Here is a 26,685-nt window from a genome sequence, read left to right as displayed (position 1 = left end):
GATTTTGGGAATGTGCAGGATAGGGAGTGATAGTATGGTAAATAGAGTTATACTTGAATTCTTTTCCCCTTCTGGTATTGTTCTACAGATTTACTGACTACAAAGAAAGATTCCTTTTGCTCCTGATATCAACAATGGAACATTTTCTCTTGAGTCCTTTAATCAATACCAGGTTTTATTGGCTATTACTTTTAGTTATCCCACAGAATGATCCTCCTCCATTCACCTATCCATCCAGTCTAATCTTAGAACCATTGCTTCTTCTAGAATTTCAAACTGATTCTTTTACTACAAAGTGTTCTCTCCTGCAGATCCTTCTCTGCAACACCAAATTTTATCACTAACCATTTTTATTCAGGTCAGGGGTATGAGTTTAGGGTGTGGGATATCTCGCCCCATTCTTCACAGAGATGGAGTTATTGTATTATACAGCACTATCTACTTAGTCAACTTTTAAAATGTAGTTTTTACTAGGTATGATGATTTTGACAGTATTAATATTTGAAATTTATATTCTTTCATCTTGATCCAACTCTCTCAACTCACAACTCACCCCCTTTAAATTAAATTTGGCATTTTTACACCTGGGGTTGTAGATAATCTATATATGAAACATGATTGTTAATCAAGAAAACTGCTTTTATAGATCAGTTTGATCTTTAAGCTTTTCTTTTGGAAGATAATATAGTTTAGTGGAAGGATTATTGTACCCAATTCAGCAGATCTGGATTCTAGTCTTAGCTGCACTATTAACCTGTTGTATGACCTTAGACAATCACTTCATTGGGCTTCAGTTTTATCATCCATAAAATAAGCATGTTGGATTACATCTCTCTGAAGAGCCCTTTTAATTTTGGCATTCTGTGTTATAGCAATACAGTGGCAATTTCACTTGTTTGCTTCTTTGCATTGCACCAAGTTTTAACGCAGCTATGCCTTTTTTCCTCTATTATTTTGTTTTTTCCAAATTAGTTCAATTCATGAGAAGAACTGGAATTCTAAACTGCTATGATACAGATTGTATAGCTGCAGCCATCCTCTAAATGTAAATATTTGATTGTAAGCGATATCAAGCTACAGTACAAGTAACAAGTTGCCTAGTAGCTGCGTCCAAGGAAGTCAAAGCAAAAGTTGTTGGGAGTGATCAAAGCCTTACCTTCCAAAAACCATGTCTTCAGACCCCATGTTATTCAGACCATAAGTATTCATCACAGATCCCATATTAACCTAGAGCTATCTAGCCCACCAAGAACTAAGTACACATTTGAAGTGTTTTGAATGTTCCCTCACCCCTTTGCTATCTTGAGATTTAGACAAAGGAACTAGTCTACACTATGAGTTCATCTGCAAAATAAGAATGTTTCTTGCATTTCTTTTTTATGAGTGTTAAGATGAAAATCCTTTATTAAACTTATAGCACTATAAAAATGTAAATTATGTAAGAAAGGAGCAGAAAGACACACTGTATGGCTAGGCAAGATTCTAAGCTTAGAAAGATTGGTACTAGCTGATGGAGAATATTGACATTAATCTCTGATCCTAGGACCTAGGCTGTTTGTCATGTCATGTTTATTGTGTCTGTTGTGGGCAGTCTTCAAATGTTGATCTGAAGTAGGAAAAACAGCAAAGGTTATACATTGGTCCTGTGGAGATGCAGAGATAACGTTATGGGCACTAAACTATTGAACTGACTAGTTAAAGCCTTCCTTTGCTGCAGGAAGCTTCATTCTGCTGGATAGGGAAGAGGCAGTGTGATGAAAGGAGCATCATTTTATTTTTATTCAAAAACTTAGTTTTATTATTTTGGTTTTGTACTTTCTACTTAGGTGATCCTTTAGCAATATTTTTAACCTTTAATATTTTTCAGCTGTTGCATTAAAAGGTATATCTAATGGTATCTTTCAGCTTTTTTTTTTTTTTACAGTTTCTAATTGTGGTCAATCTGAACTGCCTCTAAGTCTAGCAGGTTTGGGTGAAATTCTGGAAAGTTTGGCATTCCATTCTAACAATGCCAAAAAGATGTCTGGTTTTTGGTATGCCTTTATTTTAAGTTTTACTACCTTTTGTTAAAATGATCCATTTTTTTTAAATGACCCATGTCAGTCATCTTACAGGGAATTATCATGGTTTGTAAAAGATATAGTGAAACATACAGAGGTCATAATAAGAGATGTTAATAACAAATTCAGAGAACTTATAACCTAATATTTTGTGTCTCATGGAGGAAAGCATCCTGGGATCATAGGTTTTATTGCTACAAGCAGGCATGGAGGTCATTTAATTTCCAGAGAAAGAAGCTGAAACTTAAAAGTTACTTAACTTGGAGAATTAATGTTTAGGGTCACATGGGTAGTAAAGAGGCAAAGCCAGAATTTAACCATGTGGTTTTCTCGATAGCATTTTTCTTACTATGCACAAATTATTTCATTTCTTGCTGAGTTTTAGCTTACAAAATCCATGTGAGCATCATCAGAGTTGTTGTACAAAGGTCTCTTCTGTAAAGTTAACATTAACATAACAGTGTCCAATTTGGGGAAAGAAGAGAGCTCAGGCTCACCAACCTGTAATCTTATCCTACCTGAAGCCTTAATTAGCACCATGACCAACTGAAATTTTTTTCCTATATTTAGCTTTTAGTGTGGTGACTAAAGGATAATATTACTTGGACTGCTTCTGTCACAGGGCCGTCACATTGGAAACTTCTTAATAAGCTAACAAAGTCTTTTAGAAATGCAAGTCACTAAGTTTCATCTTTCACATTGTCAGAGGGGCAAAATCCATTTTTTCCAAGGGTCTTCTCTCTTGCTTCCACAAATGAGTTAAAAGTTACTTGGAGGCCAAGAAGGAGCTGTCCAACAACAGAATAAGATGCCTTAAATAGTGGTGAGCCTCTGATGTCTTTTGAGGTACCCCGAAAGAAGTCAGATGACTTTCTGGCCGGTATTCTATACAGAGGATTCCTGAATTCTTTCCATAAGATGCTATCCAATGCTTGAAGTGTATGTGCTTTTTGAACCATTCAATTCAGAATATTGATTTTTCCTCTTTCCTCTGTATCTTGGACTTTGGGAATTGACTAACACCTCCTACTTGTTGGGGAGTTTGAATTTCATGTTAGCTGTTTAGTCTGCAACTGCTTTTTTCTTTGTCTTTGAAATGGGGATAGGAATTACTTTCACTCACTGTGCTATTTGTGGTGAAAAAAAGAGAGGGTAAAGTATTTTGCAAATATACTGCAATAAAAAATGATAAGTAGTAAGATCCTGGAAATTTTTATTGAGTATTAATTTTTATTCCTCTGTAAAGGTCAAATTTATTTTATTTTAAAACTCTCTTAAGGGAAATAATGTAGTAAGAAAGGTGATGTTTCCCAGTAACAGGCCTAGTTGCTTCTGCCTCTGCCTTTGCCTATTTCCTGGATCAGGCACACACTTTTCTTTCAAGCCAGAGATTTGTTGAAAATAAATCAACTTTCATAGTTTTCTTTGACCAGCTTTTGAATAGTTTGTTATATCTGTTTGAGAGGGGAAATTGCCATCCAAACCTTTGAATAAAAGGTGTGCAGGGAACCTAGAGAAGGCCACCTAGGAGGAGTGCCACCCAGAGCTGGTGGCAGTTTAACCAGGTCAGCCTTGCTCACAGTCCTGAGGAACCTTCCTGAGTTCACTCAGGCATTTTTCCTGAAATCATAAACAGTAATAGCACAGAACAGAGCTCATTAATTTAATTCTGTAGTGCAGAATATATTGCCTTAAGGTGCTGTTGCTTATCCGGAGACAAGGGGGGGATTTGCTGGGTGACAGTGAAGTAAAGAATTTATCCTCTGTGTGTGTATGTGTGCGTGTGTGTGTGTGTGTGTGTGTGTGTACACATGTATATATAAATATTTTTTAAAGAAATCTATTTGTTACAATCTTAGATCCTCGATTTCTATAACCAGAGGCAAATTACAAGCCCTAAAACATTTTTTCATTTTCCACTGAACTTAGCTATTCCTAGGAGACTGATATGAATATTCTGCTGTTTGATCTGTCAGTCTTCTGGTGCTCATGGTGACAGCTGTTCTGTTCCCGAGTACTTTGGTATAGCAATCTGGTCACCAAATGAGAGACAAGCCAGGGAGAAGCAAAGATGCCTAGATTAGATCCCTGAGTCCCTTAACTCTGGGCGGTGTAAATTTTTTCATTTGTCATTTAGATGTGACAAGTGTGTGGCCTTCATGTTGCTATTTAGTCATGGTCCATGCATTTGGTGACCCTGCTACTCTTAGCTCTTTGCTGCCTCTATAAGAGGATTAAATCCCCTTTGGAAGGCCAGCAGAAGAAACATAGCCTGCTTGTGCTATTTCATTTCACTTTTCCTCTGAGTTGGGGAGAGATGATAGGAATGCTCCACACACAATTGGAGGCACAGGGCTCCAGCCACACTCCAGATAAGACCCCACAGTCCCAGGGCTGCTCATTTTTCCTGCCCTTTAGACAAGGGCAACAGCTACCCTTTGTAGCACTTAAATCATTTGAGGCAGACTATTCTTTTGATTCATTTATTATCAGTAAATTGAAACTTCTTCAATATTTACACTTCTTACTGGAAGTCTTTCTTCTCCCCCCTACACCCCTAGTCATTGTAAATTCATTTATTCATTACATAGTTGAATGTATTTATATGCTTCAACTAGACTCCTTGGGGAATACAAAATATTGACATTTTCCCTGCCTTCAAATTTCTTACATTCCAGTTGGAACAATAAGACATATATATAAATGCTGACACCCGAGAAGTTCAACAACAGTACAACTCTGCAAGTCATTCTGAAGTAGCAGAGAACATGCTAGATTTCATGTTACAATACCTAGTTTGAAATCCCAGCCCTCCTACCCATGTGACCTTGAGCAAATCTTGTCTCTTCACAGAGCTTCAATTTTTCTCTCTGAAAATGAACTGGTTGGGTTAGATATCCCTTTGAGTTCTCTCTAGCTTTATCCTATGTTCTTAGGTATTGTCAGAATTGCTTCTAAATTCAATGGAAAGATTTGTCATTTCTGCTCACCTGGTCAAGAAAAGCTTCCTGAAAGAGGTGAGATTTAAGCTAAAATTCGGAGTTAGGTTCAAAGCATTTATTGAACAACTGCTTTTTGTTAGCTTCTCCAAAGACAAAAATGGGGGGGAAGTAGATACAAAAATAAAAACAAAAGTAGTTTGTCTTTGAAGAGCTTTTATTGGATTGGGACTTGGAAAAAGTAGAAACATAGAAGGAGAGTCCTGATCACAGGGAGGCATAATGTACTTACTGTGTGTACTAGGAATCGAGGATCTAAAAAGTTTAGATAAGACATAACCTCTGTCCTCAGAGGCTTTTTATAGTCCAAAAGAAGGATAAAACACATACACATATCTGTAATAAACTTATCATTCATTATTTAGAGAAAGTCATAAGTTACTTAGAATGCTTTTAACTTGATAACCACAAACCATAATAAATGGTTTTAACAAACTTACTTTACTCAAATTTTCTGATATTCTTTGATTTATAAAGCTTGACTCCAGTGATTCCATTACATTAAACCTCCAATCATTGTCTAAAGGGAAAAATAATTTGAGTAAATTTCCCAGGCTGTACATATTTTACTTTGCTATTTCTGCCACTTTTAAGGAGTAAGAAAGATATTAGCAATACTCCTGATGGAATGATAAGTTGGGTACAGCAATTTTAGGCAAGATCTCCATTTCAAGTTAAATTTTGTGTACTCTTATGTATTGTATTGGTCTTAATAGAAGCTACTCAATAATAAGAAAAATGAGTTTTTATTTGTTTTTAATTGGCAAGACAATCAAGGTTAAGTAACTTGCCCAGGGTTACCATTAGTAAGTGTCAAATGTATCTGATCTCAGGTCCTCCTCACTCCGAGACTGGTACTGTATCCACTGTACCACCTAACTGCCCTGAAAAGAATAGGCCATCAGAAAAATGTTTAGGGGAAGAGCTGGCCAATTAGACCAATGTGATAAGTGAAATTTTCCTTACCTGCTCTCCTGAAGTCTTTAGAGGGTTTGGAAGGCATATCGATTTCTAGTCATCATAAAAATAGAGGGCAGTGTATATAACTTTCTCTGGAGAGAAAAGTTGTATTATGTGATTTCAGAAGTCATAGTATTACCATGTAAATTATAATTTTTCTTTTTCTTCCTGTTCTTTTCCTCTATACAGAATTTTTTTAAAATCAAAAAAATTGGGGAAAAATATAGGCTCCAATTTTGCACTTATACGCTTTGTTTTCTCCCTTTTTTTCTTTTTTATTATTTCTTTCCAATTATTGTTATCAAGGGGCGGCTAGGTGGCGCAATGAATAAAGCACTGGCCTTGGAGTCAGGAGTACCTGGGTTCAAATCCAACCTCAGACACTTAATAATTACCTAGTTATGTGGCCTTGGGCAAGCCACTTAACCCCATTTGCCTTACAAAAACCTAAAAAAAAAAACCAATTATGTTATCAAATCCTTCAGAGCCTGAACCAAGCTTTCTGCAGTAAACTACATTCAGGCTTAAAATTTGGAATTGATAATGATTCAGATGTGATAAACATGATTTCTTAGCAAGCACATTTTTCATGAATTTGCCTGTCATCCTTGCACAGGGACCATGCTAATTTTCTCTGTATCGTTCCAATTTTAGTATACGTGCTGCCTAAGTGAGCACATTTTTCGAATAGTTTTCCTTCTGAATTTTCACAGGTCTTTTTCATAATCCATTCTAAAGTAAACACTATAAATTAAAGATCATTCACTATCTAGTTTGAACCATTTTTGATGCCTCATAATCATTAAAGTTCTTTAAGTATTATTATAGGAATTTACTTAATTAACATTTACTTCTTTTATTTATTATGCATACCTGAAAATAAAAACTTAATTCTTCAGTAGTCCCTGATTTGAGAGTACTTAAGTTTAATGCTTAAGGGATCTGTGATTTGAAGTATGTTATTGTTTCATCCATTACCAAATTTTAGCTCCTCCATTCTTTTTTTTCCCCCCAAGGCAGTGAGGTTAAGTGATTTGCCCAACATCACACAACTATTAGTAATTATTAATTGTCTGTGGTTGGATTTGAACTCAGGTTCTCCTGACTCAAGGGCCAGTGCTCTATCTACTGTGCCACTTAGCTACCCCTAGCCCCTCCATTCTTTAGTAGATAGTCTTTTTTGAACTGTTATGCAAAATAATCTTCCCTTATTTTTTGGTCCGTCTTCTACTGTTAAGACTGAACTTAGACTGGTCATTGGACATCTCTAAGACCATATTTGAAAGTCTTGTGTTAATGTAGGACATGGAGAACTTGTGTGATGCTGGCCTAACCCTCTGAGACCCAAGTCAATTTCATGCCAGTTTAAAGTCACAGAAATTAAGCCAGTGACCTTAAAGTAATGAAATGAAGTGAAGCTTGTCGTCCAGGATTAGAGACTATTGGTTCCCTTGATCAGTTAATATCTAAGATTAATTCTGGGCTGTCATATTTTAGGAAGATAATTGATAAAATGAAGAGTACCTAGAAGAGGGCAAATGAGATGGTACTGGATATCATGATCATGTGAGATTGAAGGGTATCCTGAAGAAGAGAAGATTTGTAGTGACCATTACATCTATTTGAACTAGGTGCTTATTGGGTCACTCCCAGCTCCTAATATTCTTTGATTCAGCTATGATTCTGAAGAATGACATTTTTAACTGATTTATAAGTTAGACTTAGAGTAATCCCAAATCCAGCAGCCCATTTTTTTGTTATTATTTATAACACCCATCTAATATAGTGGTTCCTCAAAAGAAAATAGTAATGGATAGGTGAGTTTTCTAACCTTTTAACTGAGATTTTAAGACATCCTAAGAAATTTAGATGCTGAAAACCTGCCATCTCTGCTCACAGCTAAATCTACAGAAATTGAAGTAAATTTTATAAAAACTACACAAAATGTGTGATCTGGCTAATGATAAAAATGTAAATTGAAGTGCTGTAGAAAGAAAGTGAGTTATTAGACCCTGAAGAGTTTTCACTTTTACCCTACTCTCAAATTGTAGCATGTAGACCACTTAAAGGTTTTGGGTTTGGAGCATCACTTATTAAATGAATGTAGGAGCAGTTGATTATCATCTATCTTAAATAAGTACATAGATTTATTCTAGTGAATTAAAGATAGTTTCATTTTAAATTTAATTTTAATTTTAAAACAGTTTAAAGCTCAACCTAAATATAGCTTTCCATTTTTAATAAGTTGAGTTTTTGTTTGTTTTGCTTAAATACCTTGATTTTTTCGAGTTGTGTTGCCTTCAGGAATTGTGAGAATGGGTGATCTGGAAGAATCAGGAACACCAATTAATTAGGCATTAATTGTGCGTTTTTGTCTTAAAAACTAGATTTAAAATAAATTTAGGATAATCATGACTACACATGAGAAACTGGGCATTTTTTGCCTGAGCAAAATGAATTTAGTTTGGTCTGTAATTTACAAATTTGTTTCTTTCTTGATGACTTTCAGAGGAAGTGATTGATTGTGTCTAAATTTGATACACTACTGAAAGCATTTCTGGTTGACCATATTGTGGTTAATTACTGATTATGAAATCAAATGGTAACTGCTCACTGCTTTCAAATTGGCATATTGACCAATTAAATTTTTAACAGAATTTAGTGAAAGTTAATATGTGGGAAGAAATTCTAGAGTATTTGTAGGGGAGAGAGTGTACAGATCAGGTCTTAGAACAATAATTAATTTTGTAGCTTTTAAAATTTCATTTTATCCAATTGTCTTTAAATTCAACAGATAGTAAATCTTTTCTTTGTAAAAAACTTTGCTCAGCACTGAAGACAGGGATGGAAAACTGTCCTTTGTACTGAAAGAACTTATAGTCTCTTAGTAGAAGGTCATATAATATTTAATTACTATGAAGTCAACGGTGATAGAAGAGATCTAGACAGAGTTCTGTAAGGAAATTTGAGGGGGGGGACAGTGTCTCCTTCAAGTCTTTGCAAGGGTTTGGGTTCTATGATTTTGATAGTTGTTTAATGCTAACCAGGTTGCTGAGGTGAATTAGGGAGCAAGTTGAAGATCCCTCCGGTGTTGCTCTAGTCTCCTGGCAGCTCTGGCAAGATTGCTGGGTCTCCAGGGGAGCCTGGCTGATTCTGTCACCAGAGGGAGATCTCTGGGAAATAGAGAAGGGAGTGGTTTTGCTTCCTTGGTGTTCATTTTTTAAAGTAGTTCTTGTTCTCACTGGGTAAAGTGAGAGGCATTAAAAACATTCAAGTGATTCATTCAGTTGTCCCAAGCAAATCTGCCAAGGGAAGTTGTCAGAAGCTTTTTGAGGTGCGTTTTACCAAGCTGAGAGGTATGTGAGGGTTGGAAAGAGAAGTACCAGGGTTCATGATGTCTGTGGAGCACAGGACCTCAGGAATATTCACTGTTAGGACTCTGGTCTTAAATAGAAGGCAAGTCCAGAGAGTTTCATTCTGCTGCTGAAAGTTCATGAAGCCTTTTGTGGAGCCAAACTTGCATTCTAATCCTCGGTATCATTCCAGCTCTATCATCAAGGGGAAGCCCTTCACCTTCCTGTCATTTTTAAACTAAGGATAACACAAGTATTGTTTCTGAGGGGAAAGCATTTTGAAATTATGTATATGTTAATTTATATATATATATATAGTTATATTTTTATATATAGATCTACCTGAAGGAAGTTGGTACTGGGTTGTTCCCTGTCCTGCATCTCTGAGAGCCCAGCAGCATCCTCTCCCTAATAGTGGTCCATCAGCACATGGTTTTCTCATTTTCCTTTGTCTCCAAATACCAAAGCTTAATAATTATCAGACAGCCCACCTTTTTCCTGGAATGGATTGGCAAAGGGACCATCTTCCCCATTGACTCAGCACTCATTGCTCGGCAGTTGTTCCAGAGCTTTTCAGGGCAATGAAGGCCCCCGGCACATTCTTGGGGGGGGGGGTCCTCTGCACTTTATGTAGCAGTCAGAGTACAGTGGACTCAAGGGTGCTCTCCATACTGGAGGAGGTCTTTCAAGACCTTCTCTCCCCTCCTTGCCCATTCGTACCTAATTTCTCCATTAGAAGTAATGACACAGACCAATTCCCTTTTGAGAGAGTTTTACATCTCTGTCTTGAAGGCTGACAGGGGAATGCTAAGCCACAAGAAGGGAATTGAGAACACTCAGCTTTAATTTCAGTAACCACAGTGGTTTCTCTATACAAACATCTGTAGCAAAGGAAAAGGAGAGGGCAGGCATAAAGGGGAGAAAATGAGAACATTCAGAGCTGTTTTAGGAAAAGAAATAATGAGAGAGATTCGTCCATATTCCATTTTCTTCCTTTCCCCAAGCTCTGTTTTACCGTTACTGCCCCTCTGCCAACAGAGCCACAGTATGGAGGCAGAAGGAATGCCATACTGTTTTTGCATCTTAATTATAAATTATTTGTGAGCTTTACTGTGTTTGCATTGAAATGTAAATAAAAGTAGTCAATGTACTCATCCTTGTCAGTTTTTGTGTAAAATTACATCATCCAAACTCCTTGGAATGATTATCAAACAAGGTGCCAGTTGGCACATGAAGAAATTAGATCTTTTGGCCTTTACTTCCCTGATGTTATTATCACATTTATATTTTGATCTCCTTCCTTCATTTTGTATAGTTGAAGTAATACTGAATTTGGAGCAAGAGGACCTGGGTTTTTGAATTACATTCTGTGACTTGAGGCAAGCTATTGCATCTCAGTTTGCCTCAGTTTCCTCCTGTGTGAAATGGAGAGTTTGACATGGGATTGAGTGGTGGAGTAGAAAGTGTGTGGGATTCTTATCCTCATTGTCTTCTTATTGTGTAGGAAGCCTTAGTCTAGTCACAGAACCTCTCTGGATCTGAGTTTCTTTATTGGGAAAATGAGGGTATTGGGCTAGATAATTTCTAAGAATCTTTTGAGCTCCAAATCACACAGAGCTGGAAGGGAACTTTAGAGGTCATGTCATATAATCCAGCCTGCACCTGAACCCAAGTTTCTTTTGTTACATCCGATCAATAATCATTTGACCTTTGTTTGAAGATGTCTAGAATAGGCCTGTGAGAATCTACTACTTTTTAACTATCCTATTGTACTTTGTACCCTACAGAAGGCTAGATTTGGCTCTGCATTATTCCTAGCTCTTAGTGACACAGACTTTCAGATACTTCATGAAGATAGCTAATATTTTCCTATATATGTCATTTCTTTAAGTTGCTTTTCTTTAGTTCCTTCCAATATGGCATAATCTTGAGATTCTTTACAATCCTGGTCAATTTACTGTCAACAATCTTCAGCTTATCTAAGTACTTCCTAAAAGGGCTCCCAGAACTGAACACAATACTGCTGGTGTCTATAGTGATACTATCTATATTTCTTGAATATAATAAATAGAACTTCTGATCTTTTACTCTTCAGTTTTTTTCTTTTGCTTCTATAGCATAATACCAATTCTAACTGAACTTTCATTGCCACAAGATTCCCATATCTTTAATTCATATTACTTAAACCATGCCATCTGTCTTGTATTATATACCATTAATTTTTTTGGACCCAAGCACACGACTTAATATTATTTATATCCTTATACATTTCTTCAGCATTTTAATCTGTCTTTTTTGAATCATATTTTTCTCTCAAGTTGTGACCAGCATAGAATTGCCAAATTGTCCTTTGGGAGTCTTTGAGCCTCCCCTGGGGATTCCAGTGTGCTGCTTCTCTCCTACTTAACTACCTCAGAGAGCCATCTTTTAAGCATGAACTCTATGTGGAGCACTGTTCTGGACCCTGGAGCACTGTATTTTAAATAAGACCCTAGTCCCTGCCCTCAGCAATTTATAGTAGGAGCAATAAGATAGGTATGTTTATACACTTATTATTTGTGTATTATAGGAAAGGTGGTGGCATTTTAGTACATTATCAAATGATGGGTAGAAATTTAGCACGAGAAAGGTAGAAAGGTACCCTTCCCTGGCAAAGAAAACAGTGAGAACAAAGACAGGTTAAGTACAGTGAATAAACATCTATGTACAGAGAAGATGAAATTAGAGTATATATATAGGGGAGGAAAGGGGGCTGGCTGGGACGTGGTTGTGCAAAGCATTGAATGTTAAGTTGAAAAGTTTGAATCTCAGTTCTGCCACCTAGACTTCTGTGACCTGAACTTCTCTGGTTTAGGTTTGATGATCATCATTTATGAATCATCTCTATAATAAGACCTGGAGATAGAATGAAAGGCAAAAGGTAGTCCTTTCCCTTGAGGGGGAATGTCTAATGGGGAGACATAAGGAAATACATACCACACACACACAAGCTATATACAGGATAAAACAGGAAATAATTGAGAAAGAGGAGGCACCAAGATTTAGAGGGATTGGGAAAGACTTCCTGTAGAAAGTTGGGAACTTAGGTGAGAAACAGAGAGGAGGAAATAATTTATATAGCACTTTACAAATATGGTGTAAAATATTTTACTTGATTCTTTTAACAACCTGGGAGGGATAGGCCCTATGTATTTTACAGATGAGGAAACTGAGGCTCAGAGAAGCTAAGTGACTTGTCCAGGTTCACAGGCCTTATAAGTGTCTGAGACAGGATCTGACTTCAGCTAGCTGCTTCGTTTGGTTCATAAGATCTCTTCAGCCTTGTCTGTGATCCTGTGATTCTGGCAACCTAAGCAAAGAGTAGATTGGAAAATAGAGAAGATGAAGGTAGGAAGACCTGTTAAGAGGGCAATTGTTATGGTCCAGGTGGACTTATCAGATATATTACTTCCTTTATTTTTTTCCCCTTTTTGACTCACTTCTCCTCTCTTTCTGCCCCCTTTCTCTCTCCTTTTCTATAACCCTCAAGCTAATTTTGCTATATTTTGTGTGCAAAGTGGAGATTGCGTTTCTAGGTATGATTTGGGAGGCCCTGGGAATTCTTCCTTTTCACTCTATACTATAAATATACCCTATCCCAGTTTGCTGCAGTGTTGAAAATACCATCATAGAAATCTTAAGTTTCCTCTTTTCTGATGTAAATACAGGTAATAACATGTAGTAGAAAGACCACTGGATTAGACATCAAGATGCCTGAGTTTGAATCCAGCTCTGCCACTTACTAGCTCTATGTCTAAAGGGAAATTACTTAACCTCTCTGGGCCTTCCTTCTTTGAAGGAGACTCAATGAGGACCTTCCCAGACAGAGAGTCATCTCCTTTAATACAAAGTTTGGAGCAAGGGGGATCTACTCTCTTGCTTCAGATAGCAATTGTCTTCTTTGTCCCTCAACAGAGAAGTAAGCTGGCTTGTCTCTGTGACCAACAGGTGATCTGCTCTATAGAGTGGATCTTCATGTTCTCCTCCATGGTTACACACAGGTGCTTTAATTATGGAAAAATAATTGTAAAATCCATTCGATACAAATCCCTTAAGCCTCTCATGATGGTGACACTGGGGAAGGCTTCAGGCTGGCCAGGAGTCTGAAACATGGGCACCATCTGTGTTCCAGCAACTCCTTGGCCAAATTACATTCCAAGCCTTTCTTTCCAGTGCTATTTTTCATTAAATAAATTGAGTTTGCTGGAAATTGCCTGGCCATAAATAGTCCCTCCTGCTCAGTACAGTCAAGTTATTACTGCTCCCCAAGTCAGTGCCTCAGAACAGAGCAGAAGGCGACTACCACTCTTTGTGAAATGAAAAACAGAAATAAAAAATGCTGGACTGGAAGAACTGGGAGAGCAGGGAATTCTGCAGAGAATATTTCCCCCATCAACCACTTCACATTCCTGGCCAGAAGCTTTAAATGTTGTTTGATAATGAATGTATATTTACAAGGGTCTGAGTCAATATAATATTGTTGAGACTTTTTAAAGTTAAGATTGTCAGTTTCTCTGAATTTCTGCTGAGAATTTGAAAGTTACACTATGGTGGTAGAAGCGGGAGTCATGTATTTAAAATTGTGAAAGAGATTTAAACCTACAGTTATAGAAACTGTTTTGTCTGAGTCTTTTTTTCTTAATGGAAAAATAGAAACAAGATACCCTACAGATGAATTCTCACCATTATCTTTAGGGTTTATAAATCATGTTTTAAAATTTTTTTTCTTTTTTTTCAAGTGTAACATTATTTTTTACCCCAGCTTTCAACTTTACTTCCAAAACTTTGAATTCCAAATTCTCTCCCTTCCTCCTATCCTAATTCCTCTTATTAAGAAAGTAAATTATTTGATAAAAGTTAAAATTGTGTAGTCATGAAAAACATTACTACATTAGTCATATTGTAAAACTAAACATAACACCCCCCCCCCCAAAAAAAGAGAAACTTAAAGAAAAATAAAGTGGGGGAAAAATATGCTTCCATCCTGTATTCAGACATCTTTAGTTATGCCTTTGGGATGGATAGTATTCTTTATCATAAGTCCTTTAGAGTTCTCTTGGGTTATGGCATTGCTGAGAAAAGGTAGGTCAGTCGTTCATTGCTGATCATCCTGCAATAATGCTGTTAACTTTGTATACAGTACATTTCCCATTGCATTTGCTCTTGTAATTTTTTTTTTTTACTGAGAGCATCCTGTTCATCATTTCAGTATTTCTTCTTAGTCAGCCACTCTCCAAACGATAGACATCTCCCCTGCCACCAGAAAAGAGCTACTGTAGATTATCCCTAAATATATATGTTATTTTCCTCTCATATTCCCTTTCTTCTGGAATATAGACCAAACAGTGGCACCGTAAAACCATTTTTTTCCTACAACAACTCTGACTTGGGAAGTATAAGTACTTTTAATCTCCATTTTAATTATGAAGCGACTATTTATGTGACTTGTCCATGATCATGTGCTAGTTAAGTCTCAAAGCAAGGAGTCAAACCTACTTCTTCTGTCACACAGCCTAGCATTTATTCCCCATATTTCACTGCCTCATTTAGATTTAGAAAAGAATCATAAAATTTCAGAATTAATTTTAGGGAACTTTACAATTCATTCAGTCCAATTTTTCCAGTGTATCAGCTCCCTCCCTCACGGTGGAGGGAACTAGCTTCTGCTTGAGCACTTGTGAGCATCTATCACCCTTTCCAGGTGGACCAGCTTTGTACTTGTAGCTCAGACATGCTGATGGAAGACTCCTTATTCTAAGAAGGTATAATCACACTAATTACTCTACTGATTTCTTCTCTCACTGATTATTTTTCTGGTATTCATGACTTTTCCTCTCTTTCATTTCTCATGTACTTTGGTAGAAACAATAAGGAATAACAGCTGAATATCCTGAGTGCCATACTGGGGCAGAAAAGATGTCCCACATCCTAAAATGAGGAAATAAAGAGGACAAAAAACAAGGTCCGAGAACTATGGAGTAGGAGAATCAAGACTTAAACATGGATTTTCTGATTATGAGAACAGCATCCTTTACATTATACAACATATATCCCATATTTGTAGTCCTCTTAAGGAACAGGTTCGACTATATCATTGCTACCCTGTTGGGAAAATTTTAGTGACTCCCTGTTGCCTCTAAAATAGATTTCAGTCCCTCCTTATCTCTGCTTCTTAGATTCAATCCTTAACATCCTTCAAGAAAGCTCAGCTCAAATCCTTAGGTGAAGTCTTCTCCTCTTACATTCCCCTTCCTCCATATTTTAATACTCTTTCTCTCCTAAAGTTACTTTGTAATTTTTATCTGTATATATGTTAAATCTATTCCCTAGTACAATAAGCTTCTTGAAGGCCAAGGAATATTTCATTTTTTTCATTTTGATTTTTACATAGTTTTTTGCATATTTTCAGGCACTTAATAAATACTCGTGGGCTTCCCACATTTTACCTAGTTTGTGATTGCGTATTATACTTATTCATACAATCTAGACATTGAAAGTTACTTCAACCCATCTTGTACTTGAGTAGGAGTTCCCTCTATAAATAATCTCCAATAAGTGGTCATAAACTTCCCCTTTAAAATGTCTAGTAGTGAAGAACTCGTTTAGCTATTTGAACCCTAAAATTATAAGAACCTCAAAAACATAGGGTTAAAACAAATATAACAAATATAGATTAGGCTTGAAGTTTTATTTTCTGGGATTTACCAAACAAAACCTACAGATTATTATATAATAGAGACCAACTCATGATGACCACCAAGAAATTGGGATGTTGAGTGGATTCTTTTTGGGACTTTTTTTAACATCCTTAATGGCTAGTGCACATCTGTAACTGAAACTGATCTACAAAGATTATCATTTTTGTATCTTTTCCTGAACTCTTCTCTTGTTTCTTCCTGGGAAGATGTTCTCCTTACATTCTGAGCATTGTTTTCCAAGATTTTGTGATTAATATCCTGGGAGCTTAATTTTTAATTAAGGCAAGGTGATCTGATCTGAAGCCTAGTATTCTCTAAATGAAATAAATTTTCTATCACAATATAATTATGAAAAATTATTATTGCTTTCACAGTTGATATGTCCAACTACCTTCTTCCAGATGAAATGTTTGTTGTATCTCATAAGTTTGTCCTCATCTTGGACACAGACAAGGTAGTTAACTTTTCCTTTATCATGTAGATGGTCATGGTATAATTAAAAAGATGAAGTAATTGGAGTAAGGAGGCTTGAGTTTTTGAACATTGAGTCTCTCACTCAAAATTTCTGAGTCAAGTTTTTTCAGCTTTCCACCTCAATTTCTCTCATCTATAAATAGGCTTTAATAATCTAAACCACAATTTGATGATGAGGAAAGCAATATAGAAATATAAATTGTAATTGTAATCTTCTTTCCTGGTCTTGCCTCTCTCCCTACCCCCCCCCCCCAAAGTTACTTTTCCTCTTGCAAAGTGAATATTCTGTACTAAAGTTATTTTAAAGGAAAAGCAGTTCCTATACTACATTTTGTTTGGTTGGGGGAAATAACTGAGCTTCTTGTTTTGGACTTCAGGACTGTGTAGTTGTACAATTTCTAGGAAGTCACTATTTTACTAACAGTTCTTTGGAAGAATGAAATGCATTTGTTTGTAGTTCATATCTGAAATCTCATTGTGAATATTGCAATGTGTAAGTCAACAAGTCTTTTACAACTATTCTTTAAGAGACTTGATCCTGTTCAAATGGCTAATAGTTTATGTGTCAGAGACAGGGCCTTAGCCTAGGCTTGTCTGCTATCTATACATTATCCATTGCATATTCATTTCGTGTTAGTACTATTTCTTACCCTCATGGTTGGTTTTTTTTTTTAAATGAATCAGGATTAGGCAGATCAAATTCTTAACTATTAATCCCCAAACCACTTGGTTAACAATCAGTAGTTTTCCTGATGTTTGCCAACTTCATTATTGGCATGTATATTGCCAGTTATTAAAGATTTAGAGATTGAAGATGAAGAAATTTGAAAGGCGAAGAAATTTGCAAACTCTCTGGGATGTTAAAACTGCTCGGGATTTTATTATCAAATAAAGTTAGTTAAAGGTTAAAAAACTTCTCAAAGGGTCAGAAGAATGAATAATAAAGACAGGCAGAGAGTGAGGCAGAGACAGAGCAGGACAAGTAAAAGAGAGACAAAGATAAAAGACAGTCAAGCAGAGCTGATTGGGAGAGAGAGAGAGAGAGAGAGAGAGAGAGAGAGAGAGAGAGAGAGAGAGAGAGAGAGAGAGGTGAGGTCTTGCCCATTATCTGGGCACTGAGGGCAAAAGGAGAATTCCCTTCCCTTTTATATGACCTGAATTAGGTAGAGAGTTGAAGACTGAGGAGATCAGGATACAAATTTTACATTAAACAATGAAACAATGGGATTCAATTTATATCTCCATCCATTTAACAGCATTTAAGTTTACAGATTTAGTTTCTACTAAATTCATAATTCCCTGCATAATTTCCCCCCTAAAAATTATTTGGGATCCAGATTTTTCTGGGTCTTTCAGAATCTATTTGAAGATGAATGCATTGCAGTGAAAACTTCTTTGAGGTAGGTCTAGAGAATGATTGATTGGCACAGCTGACTGGCATCCTGCAGAAGCTGGTCTTGGGGGGAGAGAGAGAGAGAGAGAGAGAGAGAGAGAGAGAGAGAGAGAGAGAGAGAGAGAGAGAGCGCGAGAGCGAGCTGATAACCTAGAGAGAAATAAAACTTGGGGGGAAAAAAGATTGAGCAAGCAAAAACCAGAGAGATATTTTAACAGCAAGCTATTTAATAGAAGCCCAATAATTGGGGAGTACTAGAAGGTCTATAAAGAGTAAGAATTATCCCAAGCCAGTATCAAAATACTTTTTATAAGAACATGGGGTTCCAATATAACACAGATTCGTAAATGGATGCCACATTACAATTGTAATCAAAAGCTCAAGAATAGTATAAAACAGCACATATGTGTCCAATAAGTAACTTGCAGCAATTTTCTATTTTAATTTTGACCATGTTTAGAATGAACAAAATTCTAGTTGAAGGATGGATCTCTCCCTTAAAGCAGTTTTTAAAAATAATAAGCATTATCCTGATATAAGCAACCATTCCTTATATTTCTTTTCTTTAAGGGAACTTGTGATATTCACATCCTGTGTTTAAAAAAAGCCAAGACAAAATACTTGCTAATTAGAAGATAGAGTTTCAGTGGCTCACCTTCATATTTAATTATGGTACTTCTGGCATGATCATGGCAATTTGCCAGAGAGGGACATGAAGACATATTCCCTATGTATTAGGTGTCTTTTACAGGCAAAGGTTTCAGACAATTCTTTTCCAATGAGCCAGGTTCCATGTCTGCTAGTATAGTGTTTTCTTTAAAAGAATCCTATCTCATCTGAGACTGAGATCCTTCTTTCAAAAGGCCATCTGCAGCATTAAACTCAAACCTCTTAGGTTTACTGGCAAATAACTAAACATCTCCTTTGGTTAGGAGATTACCACAGAGAAATCTCAAATTATCACCATTATTTTATCTTCCTCATGTTACATAAGGTGCTTTTTCCTCAAAGCAAACAACCACAGTTTGGGGATACATACATATATATCCAAAATAGTCCCAATTTACATGTATAGCTACCAAGTTATTTACATAAACTTGTTTAATTACTAGCCATCTTCAAAATATAAATTATTAACTTTCAAAATTCATTTGAACATCTTAGGTGACTTTTAAATTTCCAACATGTGTTATTAATTCTTAACAGTAATAAAGCTGCATTCATAATTCTCTACCTCGTTTCCCTGTGTAGATAAAAGCAGCAGCACTGACTGATCCTGACAAGTTCAGTTTCTTTGTCAAGTTGAATTGTTTAAAGGATGACTCCAGACAGTCTTCCCCCCCCCCCCATGAAACTTTTATGTAAGAGCACTCCGATTTCAGATAACAGTCATTTATTAGGTAGTTACTATGCACTAAGCTAGACTTTGGGGGCACAGAGATGAAAAAAATAAATCAATCTCTGCCCTCAGAGCACTTAACAATCTATTATGACGGTGATAAAGAGAAAAGCTAGAAATGGTGCTCTAGGAAAATTTTACCCCAACACTCTGAGATAGTTCAAATATTCTTACCCCCTACTTCGAAGTGAGGATACTGACATTTACAGAATTAATGGCCTTGCCATAGGCTACAGAGGTACCAAGTACTAGACCTTAGATGGGGAGATTGGACTAGATCTAAGATCTCTTGTTCTGACATTCTCCTCATTATATTGAGGAAACAATAGACCTAAGAGAGGACATGAAGGGGCTTGCCCAATAATGGAAAAGTGGGAACAGAATCTTTGTAAAGTAAGGGAGTTAATTGAAACCAGATGAAATCTAAATGTGTGTGATCTTTTTTTTTGGCAGTGCACCTGTCGAAAGGACATGGTGAAAATTTCCATGGATGTTTTTGTGAGAGTGCTGCAGCCAGAGCGCTATGAATTGTGGAAACAAGGAAAAGATATTACTGCCCTGGACCACATGAAACCTACTGCACTAACTAGCCCTGAACTGATGGCTTGGAATGAAACCAAGGCTCTGCTGAAAGCTAAGCTCCTTCGGAGGTAAGATTTGTCCTGATCAAGATTGTTCAGAGGATCAGCTTCAGTCACTGTTGCACAGCACAGAAGCTAGGGCTAACTGCAAGCTTCTTTGGGAAAAAGAAGATTTCAAATTCATCAAGAGCAGGCAGAGAGGGGTGGACATTTTCAAACGCCAACAACTCTTTGCTTCTCTACTTTCATCTCTAGTGAAATGTGTTTTTAAAGGGTACTACTCTATTCCTATAGTTGATGGTGCTCCAAGGCAGGAAGATTGAACCTTATAGATACTCTTCCTGCCTCTTCTTCCAACACAAGAAAAATCTGTTGGTAAGCACTCTGGCCTATTTTAAAATAGAGCCATCAGAGGAAGAATGTAGTTCTTTTGGGGGGGCATTAAGACTTGTCTTCCTTTCCTTTCACCACCTCTATTCAGCTAGAAATCTACCTGCTCCCCTTCCCCCAAAGTGTTTGCTCTTCTTATACATTTCTTTCTTCTCTGACATATGTTTGCATCACCTGCTTTTAAAACAAAAGTACCAATTGTAGAAACAGTTTAATCTCAAGGCAAGAGGAACTTGTTTCTTTTGTAACAGAGGCTATTCAAAAACCTTCTTGGCTTGTGGGGAATGTCAGACTCCTCTTCCAGTAAGTTAACTGGACTTTAACACTACTTTATGGGATGCATTTAGTGCATCCTGCCTTAGTTTTTTCTGAACAATTGAAAAACAAAGACTCACAAAATTGGTGATGCAACCATGATTTCTAGAATGAATAAAATAACCTTGTTTTGACAGAAGTAGCTTCCCAGAAGCTTCTCAGATTTATCTTAAAAAAACTGCTTGAGGACTCCAAGATTTGCTTGAAATGTTTGTTGACTTGAATAGAATAGAAAGATGCATCAGGGGGTCTGTTTTGGAAGGGAAGTAAGGAAGGAGTCTCCAGAAAATACAGATTCAAACATCAATCTTTTGTTTAGATTTAGAAATTATCATTGTACCAAGAATTAAAGGATACCTCAAAATTGTGTAGAGGCACTTTCCAAAAAACCTTGCTCTTCTTCATAAACATGTTTTCAGTTTTGTTATTCATTCCAGAATGCCTGTCCTGGCACCTATTCCTTTTAGTGTCATCTGGGGCACTTGTTTGCCATTAGATGCAACAATAGAATTCTCTTGTAGAGCCCATCAAATTGAATCTGAACTCAGTGCTCAACTGACCCTTGATTAGGCTTTGTATTTGAAGGGAAGGAGGTGGAGAGGACTTTGTAAGAACATTTCTTCCCTTCATCCAACTCCTTGGATGGTTTGAAACTTTCCTTTATCCCTAATTAAGATAGAACTTGGCCTTCAAATGGAATTTGGGCATCTCCCAATTACCTGGGCCTTTGGAGAGCTAGTGAACAATAAGTATGCTCTTCCCACTTAGTCATGGTTACAGAAAGGACTAAGTTTGGAGGCAAGAAAGTTCTCCTTGAACTAGTCAGGTGCAAAGGAGTTGTTCACTTAATGGAGAAAAGAAATTTCACTTCAGTATTCAGAATATACTACTTCTTTCCAACTGATATTTTTTGAAAATGACTTTATTTAATTTGCTTAGTTCTACCCTCACCTTAGACTGACCCAATTTTATAAACTAATATCACTTTTATGCATTTTGGTCTCAGAATCATTTATTCAAGTTCTCTGATCCATTTCTTTGAAAATAAGTTATACTAGATTAATGACCTGATCACATTTGGGTCCTGTAACCAGAAAAAAAAAATACGTCTTTCTCTTTTATGATATCTTTTATTGTCCTTACTTCTGATTTCCTGTTGTGTCACTGTGTTACAAGAAAACAAAGTAGTAGTTGGAACTTTTTTGGTTTTTTGCAAGGCAATGGGGTTAAGTGATTTGCTCAAAGTCACAGAGTTAGGTAATTATTAAATGTCTGAGGCTACATTTGAACTCAGGTTCTTCTGATTCCAGGGGTGGTGCTCTCATGCACTGTGCCACCTAGCTGCTCTCACTTGTGTCTTAAAGATGAATTGTATATACAGACAGAGCCCTAAGATGCTCTGAGATGTTATTTGTATAATGGCTGAATTGATTGTATTCCAAACTAATTGTCTAACAGAATAGATTGCCAATACACAAAAATCACATTTCCAAAACTATAATTGGCATAGAAGATTTTATAAATGTTCTGCTGATAGGACAACCAAAATAAAGTTGGAATGAGAACTAATTCTGTTAGTCATGCTCACTACAGGAGGGGGGGGGGGTGGAACTCAACTTTTTAAAGGGGAAAAAACTGGATTACCAGAGATTTAGATGTATATACACATTGTATAAATGTCTTTGATTTACATGACTCTCTTCCTTCCCTTCCCCTACCACCTCACTCATTTGTGCCTCCCTCTTAATATACATATGCTTTAAGGGAAAAGAAAGTAGCAAGTTATCTAGTGTTTTCATTTTTGTCATTTATTGCTCTCCCTTTCTCCACAGAAGCCCTCCCTTTCTATTGTCCTATGATATACTCATATTCTGAAAGTGGGACTGGATAGCATATTAAAAAATATTACTAAGGCTATCATTTTCTTTAAAATCTTTGGTTTGTAAAGTAACAAGATTTTTAAAAAATTGAACTCCCTTTTTCTTTGGAAAGTTTAATTAGTGACTAATTTTTTAAAGCAAATGACAAAAATTGATTCAGCTCATTCCTACAACTCAAACTTGATTTACTTGGGTAAGAAATAAAAAATAGTTTGTCTCTAAACTATCTCATCTTTGTAGATGTCCTTTTCCTACCTACCTCTGACCTACTCAGTCATAGACATAGATGTACAAAGCTTTTAAAGAGAGGCTGGGAAACACTTAGCAAATACGTTACTGTTTAGAGTGCAATTTAAAGTAGCTTGACCCTCTTTATCCTTCCCTTCTCCTGTTTCTCCCCTTTCTCTCCTTCCCCCAACCCCACCTTCCTTCTATCTCTCTCCTCCCCACTCTCCCTTCCTACCCCTTTTTTTTCTTTTCCCATCTTCCCCATTAATTTTCCTTTTTAAAATACTTACAGGTAGGCACTCTAGATGAGGAGCATCACAACTACTCCTCCAGAAATATATTTTTAAGACCTTTTCCTTTATCTTCTCAGAACAAGATATACTTGTTCTGAAGGGGACTCCATTACATTGGGATGTATGGTTGCTATGAATAGGCTATTTAGTCATATTTTCTATGTTGAATCTGTTTGCAATTCTATGTTAGCCAAGTCTTGAAAGTGTCTTGAAAGTGAAACCATTTTATGGGTTACCTTGCTACTGAAATTTGCCCATGTATTCTGGTTCCTAATTCTTTCATAAACTGAATTTCTGAAGCTTTTTTTCTTTGAGAATCACAGAATCTTACAATCTCTGAATAGGAATCTTATCTGTTTTAAACTAATCTGGTCTAACTACTCCCCGAGTAAGAATCCCTTGCAATAGCAATTGGTCATCCAGACTTCTGGAAAGGGAGAGCCCACCAACTCCCAAGGCATCTGACCCATTATAATATTTACTTGTATTAATCATGGTCAGTAGAACTTATTCATTCAGTGTACTTTTATTAAGTATCTACTCTGTGCCAGACACTCTGCTAAGCACTGGAGATATTAAAAAAGCACACAAAAGATAACTTGGAGTGGGGAGCTAGGGAGCCACTGATGGGAATTTACCTGACAAACTTCGAACCCCATTATAAAGAAAGGCTATGGGAGCACTTGGAGCAGAAGGAAGAGGTGGCTTAGGGTGCCAAGAAGGTGCTCAAGAGATCACTACTGAGGTTTTTTTTATATTAGGTTGCATCATGCCTTCTTCAGTAAGTGGTTTTTAAATTAAGGTCAGCTAAGATTTTGTGAAGTCGAATGGTCTGCTTAGTGAGATGGTGTGTTTGCTCATCATTGAAGGTCTGCAAACAGGCTAGATGACCACTTTGGGGGGATACTTTAGAAGGGACTCTTGGGTCAGTCTTGGTTGAATTAGGTGACCGCTGAATGAAGTCCCTTTCAATTTTTAGACTCTAATTCTCTGCGATGAGATATATTAGATTGTAGAACCATGTAGTCACATAATCAAAAGGTAAGTTCACCTGAATACTAAATAGCAGGGTTAGGATTTGCAGGACCTCTGACTTCAAATCTAGGGCTCTTTCTACTATGTCTTTTTGCCCTTTCCAGAATAGGCTCATATATGCAATAGAAGGGGTGGGCAGTTAAGAGCCTGGAAGTGGTGTTAGGGGCATCTGTTATATGTTGCAAGGTTCCTTAAGCAGTCAAAGACCAATTTCCTCATTTTATAGATGAGGAAACTGAGACTCGGAGAATGTAATTACTTTCAAGGTAACTCTGCTAGTAATGGGTGATGGAAGATACAAACATAGGTTCTTCCTGATTTGAAGTCCAACATTCTAGCTGTATCACTCTGCCTTTATCTTGCTCCCATAGTTTAAAAACAAATACAAGTCCTCCACAGAACATTAAATGAGCTTTTCTTTTACTTCTTTTAAAGGAGAGTCTTGAAAAACCTGAACATTACAACAGATGTGCTTTGCTAGCTCTCCAGATACCTATGTGTGTATATGTGTGTGTCTGTTCCCCTTTAAGAAAAGTAACTAGGCATCTTACAGAATATTTGATTTATCTCTAGTACTTTACATTTCCAAAGATTTTATGTGATACATAAAATAGAACTACTAAGCTAACAAAATTAAAATGTTTTTCCTTTTGAGAAGAAGACTCTATTTTTAGAGAGTGAGAAAAGTTGGTCCTTATGGGTTCAACTGAATGCTCCTGTTAATGAATATCTTGCAGGTGTGAAGTTAACATCTATACTTAGTGACCATATGGTTGGAGTCTACCAATTATAAATGACTGTATGTGTAGCTTCATTTTTCTTCTATTAATCATTATTTTGGTTTAGTATCCCCTTCCCTTCTTCATTCAGTATGTTGCCTCATTAAGGGCTTTGCTACTTTCTTAACTCTATTCCAGTTCTAATTAGCAACCTGATTTCTGAACAGTCTCTGGGAATGGGGGTAGTAGTTAGATCTCAGTTCCATCTGAGGTTTAGGTGGGTAGGTAAATTGTTGGAAGGATTTGTGCTTTATTTATCATTCTGAAGCAGATATAATAGTGTAGAATGGAAAAAGCATATGGATGCTGCTACTATCTCCAAGTTTTTTACTAAAATTGGTGACATTTACAGCTCTTTAGAACAGACTTGTTTTTTAGCTAATGAAGCATTTTAAATTCTACTTAACCCTTCTCTGCTGTCCTCAGAATAAAAGAATAGACATAACAGAAAGCAACAGACTTATTGTCATCCCTGTGAGTGTCCACAGATTCATCCACATATTACCCTCCCTTGGAGAAAGAGAAATTGTGGTCAAGAGGGGAAGAGTCTTAAAAAGTATGGCTATGCATAAATATTTTGTTTATTTCCTTTTAATTTATTTAGCCAAGGTTCAGTTCAAATGGAAATAGTACCACCTTCTTAATTAATTGACCTCAAATTGGTTAAATTTGCAACAAGATCTGAGGACTTTGCTTTCTTTTTTTGCCTATCTTCTCATTTGTACATTTAGTTTACATTTCACAATATCCCTAGTTTCTCTGCTGGCCATTTGTTGGGGACATTGTAGAAAAAGGTTCCTTTTTATGTTTTTGAATGGAATGATATATAAGTCCCTTCTAACTCCTTAGATTTGGGATGTTCTTTGAGTGAATACCTATGGGATTCTTTATCTTCTCTAGCTGAACTGGAAATGGGGATTAATAAAGCTATTTCTGGAGGTTCTTTTTCATCTAAAAGCAATCTTCCCTATAGAGGAATACTCTCTAGGCTTCCCTCTTCCCTTGAATTAGAATTGGACAAAACTGTCAACTTCTCATCTGCCTACTCTTGGTTTCTTCTTTTTAGGCTACCTTGTTAAAATAAGCTGTTCTCTTTAGTCCTTTTGTTGCTTTCTCCAAGCTACTCTTTGTCCCGTGTTAGTGAATTAGTAAGCTCATCCAATTCTATTTCCTTCAAATGTATGAAGATGGTCTGTGCAACCATAATAACATTTTCCCAGGGACATTTGACTCTGAAGTAAAATAAAGCACTCTGTTTAGAAATCTTCTTCTGGCTCTCCCTTGCCCTGCCCCGTCAAGTTCCTGGGAATTGGAAAGGAAAGAAGCTAGTTTTTCCTTAAGTACACTTAAGGTGGAAAGGGGGAGCTCAAAGTGAAGCAGTAAAAATGGGTACTTGTATGTAAATATATTCACAATATTCATGTAAGGGGGGAAAGAAAGTAAGGGAGGGGAATTAAAAAGCTAGACAGGGAAGTAATTAGGTAATGTCTTAAAGAGATAAAGAGAAATCTTAGAGGAAAAACCCTGAAAATTTACATTCTAGACAAATTAGTCTGAAGGAAAACAGACACTGGAAAAAGACTGAGGAGGAGAGAAAACCAAATATAGAAAGGAAGAGAGAGCAGAACAGAAAGCCTGGCCTATCGTAAGTCAATTCTTTTTACTCTCTTCCAGGAAGTTTGTTTGACTTTTTCATCCAGAATTCTCACTCAGTTCAAAGCATCCCTTGTCTCCTTTATACAATATAAATATAAGTAACACTCCTTTGACTTAGTCTCAAAGACCCTTTTTCAGAAGTTCATTGGGTGT

The 26,685-nt window shown here is 36.6% G+C and overlaps 1 protein-coding gene and 1 non-coding gene across 5 annotated transcripts in view; one reads left to right on the top strand and one right to left on the bottom strand.

The window, feature by feature from the left end:
* The window catches only part of KDM4B (lysine demethylase 4B), a 257,679-nt gene that overhangs the window by 168,883 nt on the left and 62,111 nt on the right, over positions 1-26,685 (top strand). For 3 of the 4 annotated variants that reach the window (XM_074203930.1, XM_074203933.1, XM_074203932.1), the window contains 2 exons: positions 19,829-20,025; positions 26,420-26,521. In XM_074203930.1, coding sequence (XP_074060031.1) covers positions 19,829-20,025; positions 26,420-26,521 — 299 coding nt within the window. The remainder of the gene's footprint in view (positions 1-19,828; positions 20,026-26,419; positions 26,522-26,685) is intronic. The other variant, XM_074203931.1, reaches the window with a different exon arrangement.
* On the bottom strand, positions 6,591-6,697 carry LOC141503662 (U6 spliceosomal RNA). Its single transcript, XR_012473003.1, has one exon. It is a non-coding gene; the product is annotated as a U6 spliceosomal RNA (small nuclear RNA).

Source organism: Macrotis lagotis, chromosome X (genome assembly GCF_037893015.1).
Source record: "Macrotis lagotis isolate mMagLag1 chromosome X, bilby.v1.9.chrom.fasta, whole genome shotgun sequence".
NCBI lineage: Eukaryota > Metazoa > Chordata > Mammalia > Peramelemorphia > Peramelidae > Macrotis > Macrotis lagotis.
Note: the sequence above shows the minus strand (reverse complement) of the source record. Positions and strands in the feature narration are given on the sequence as shown.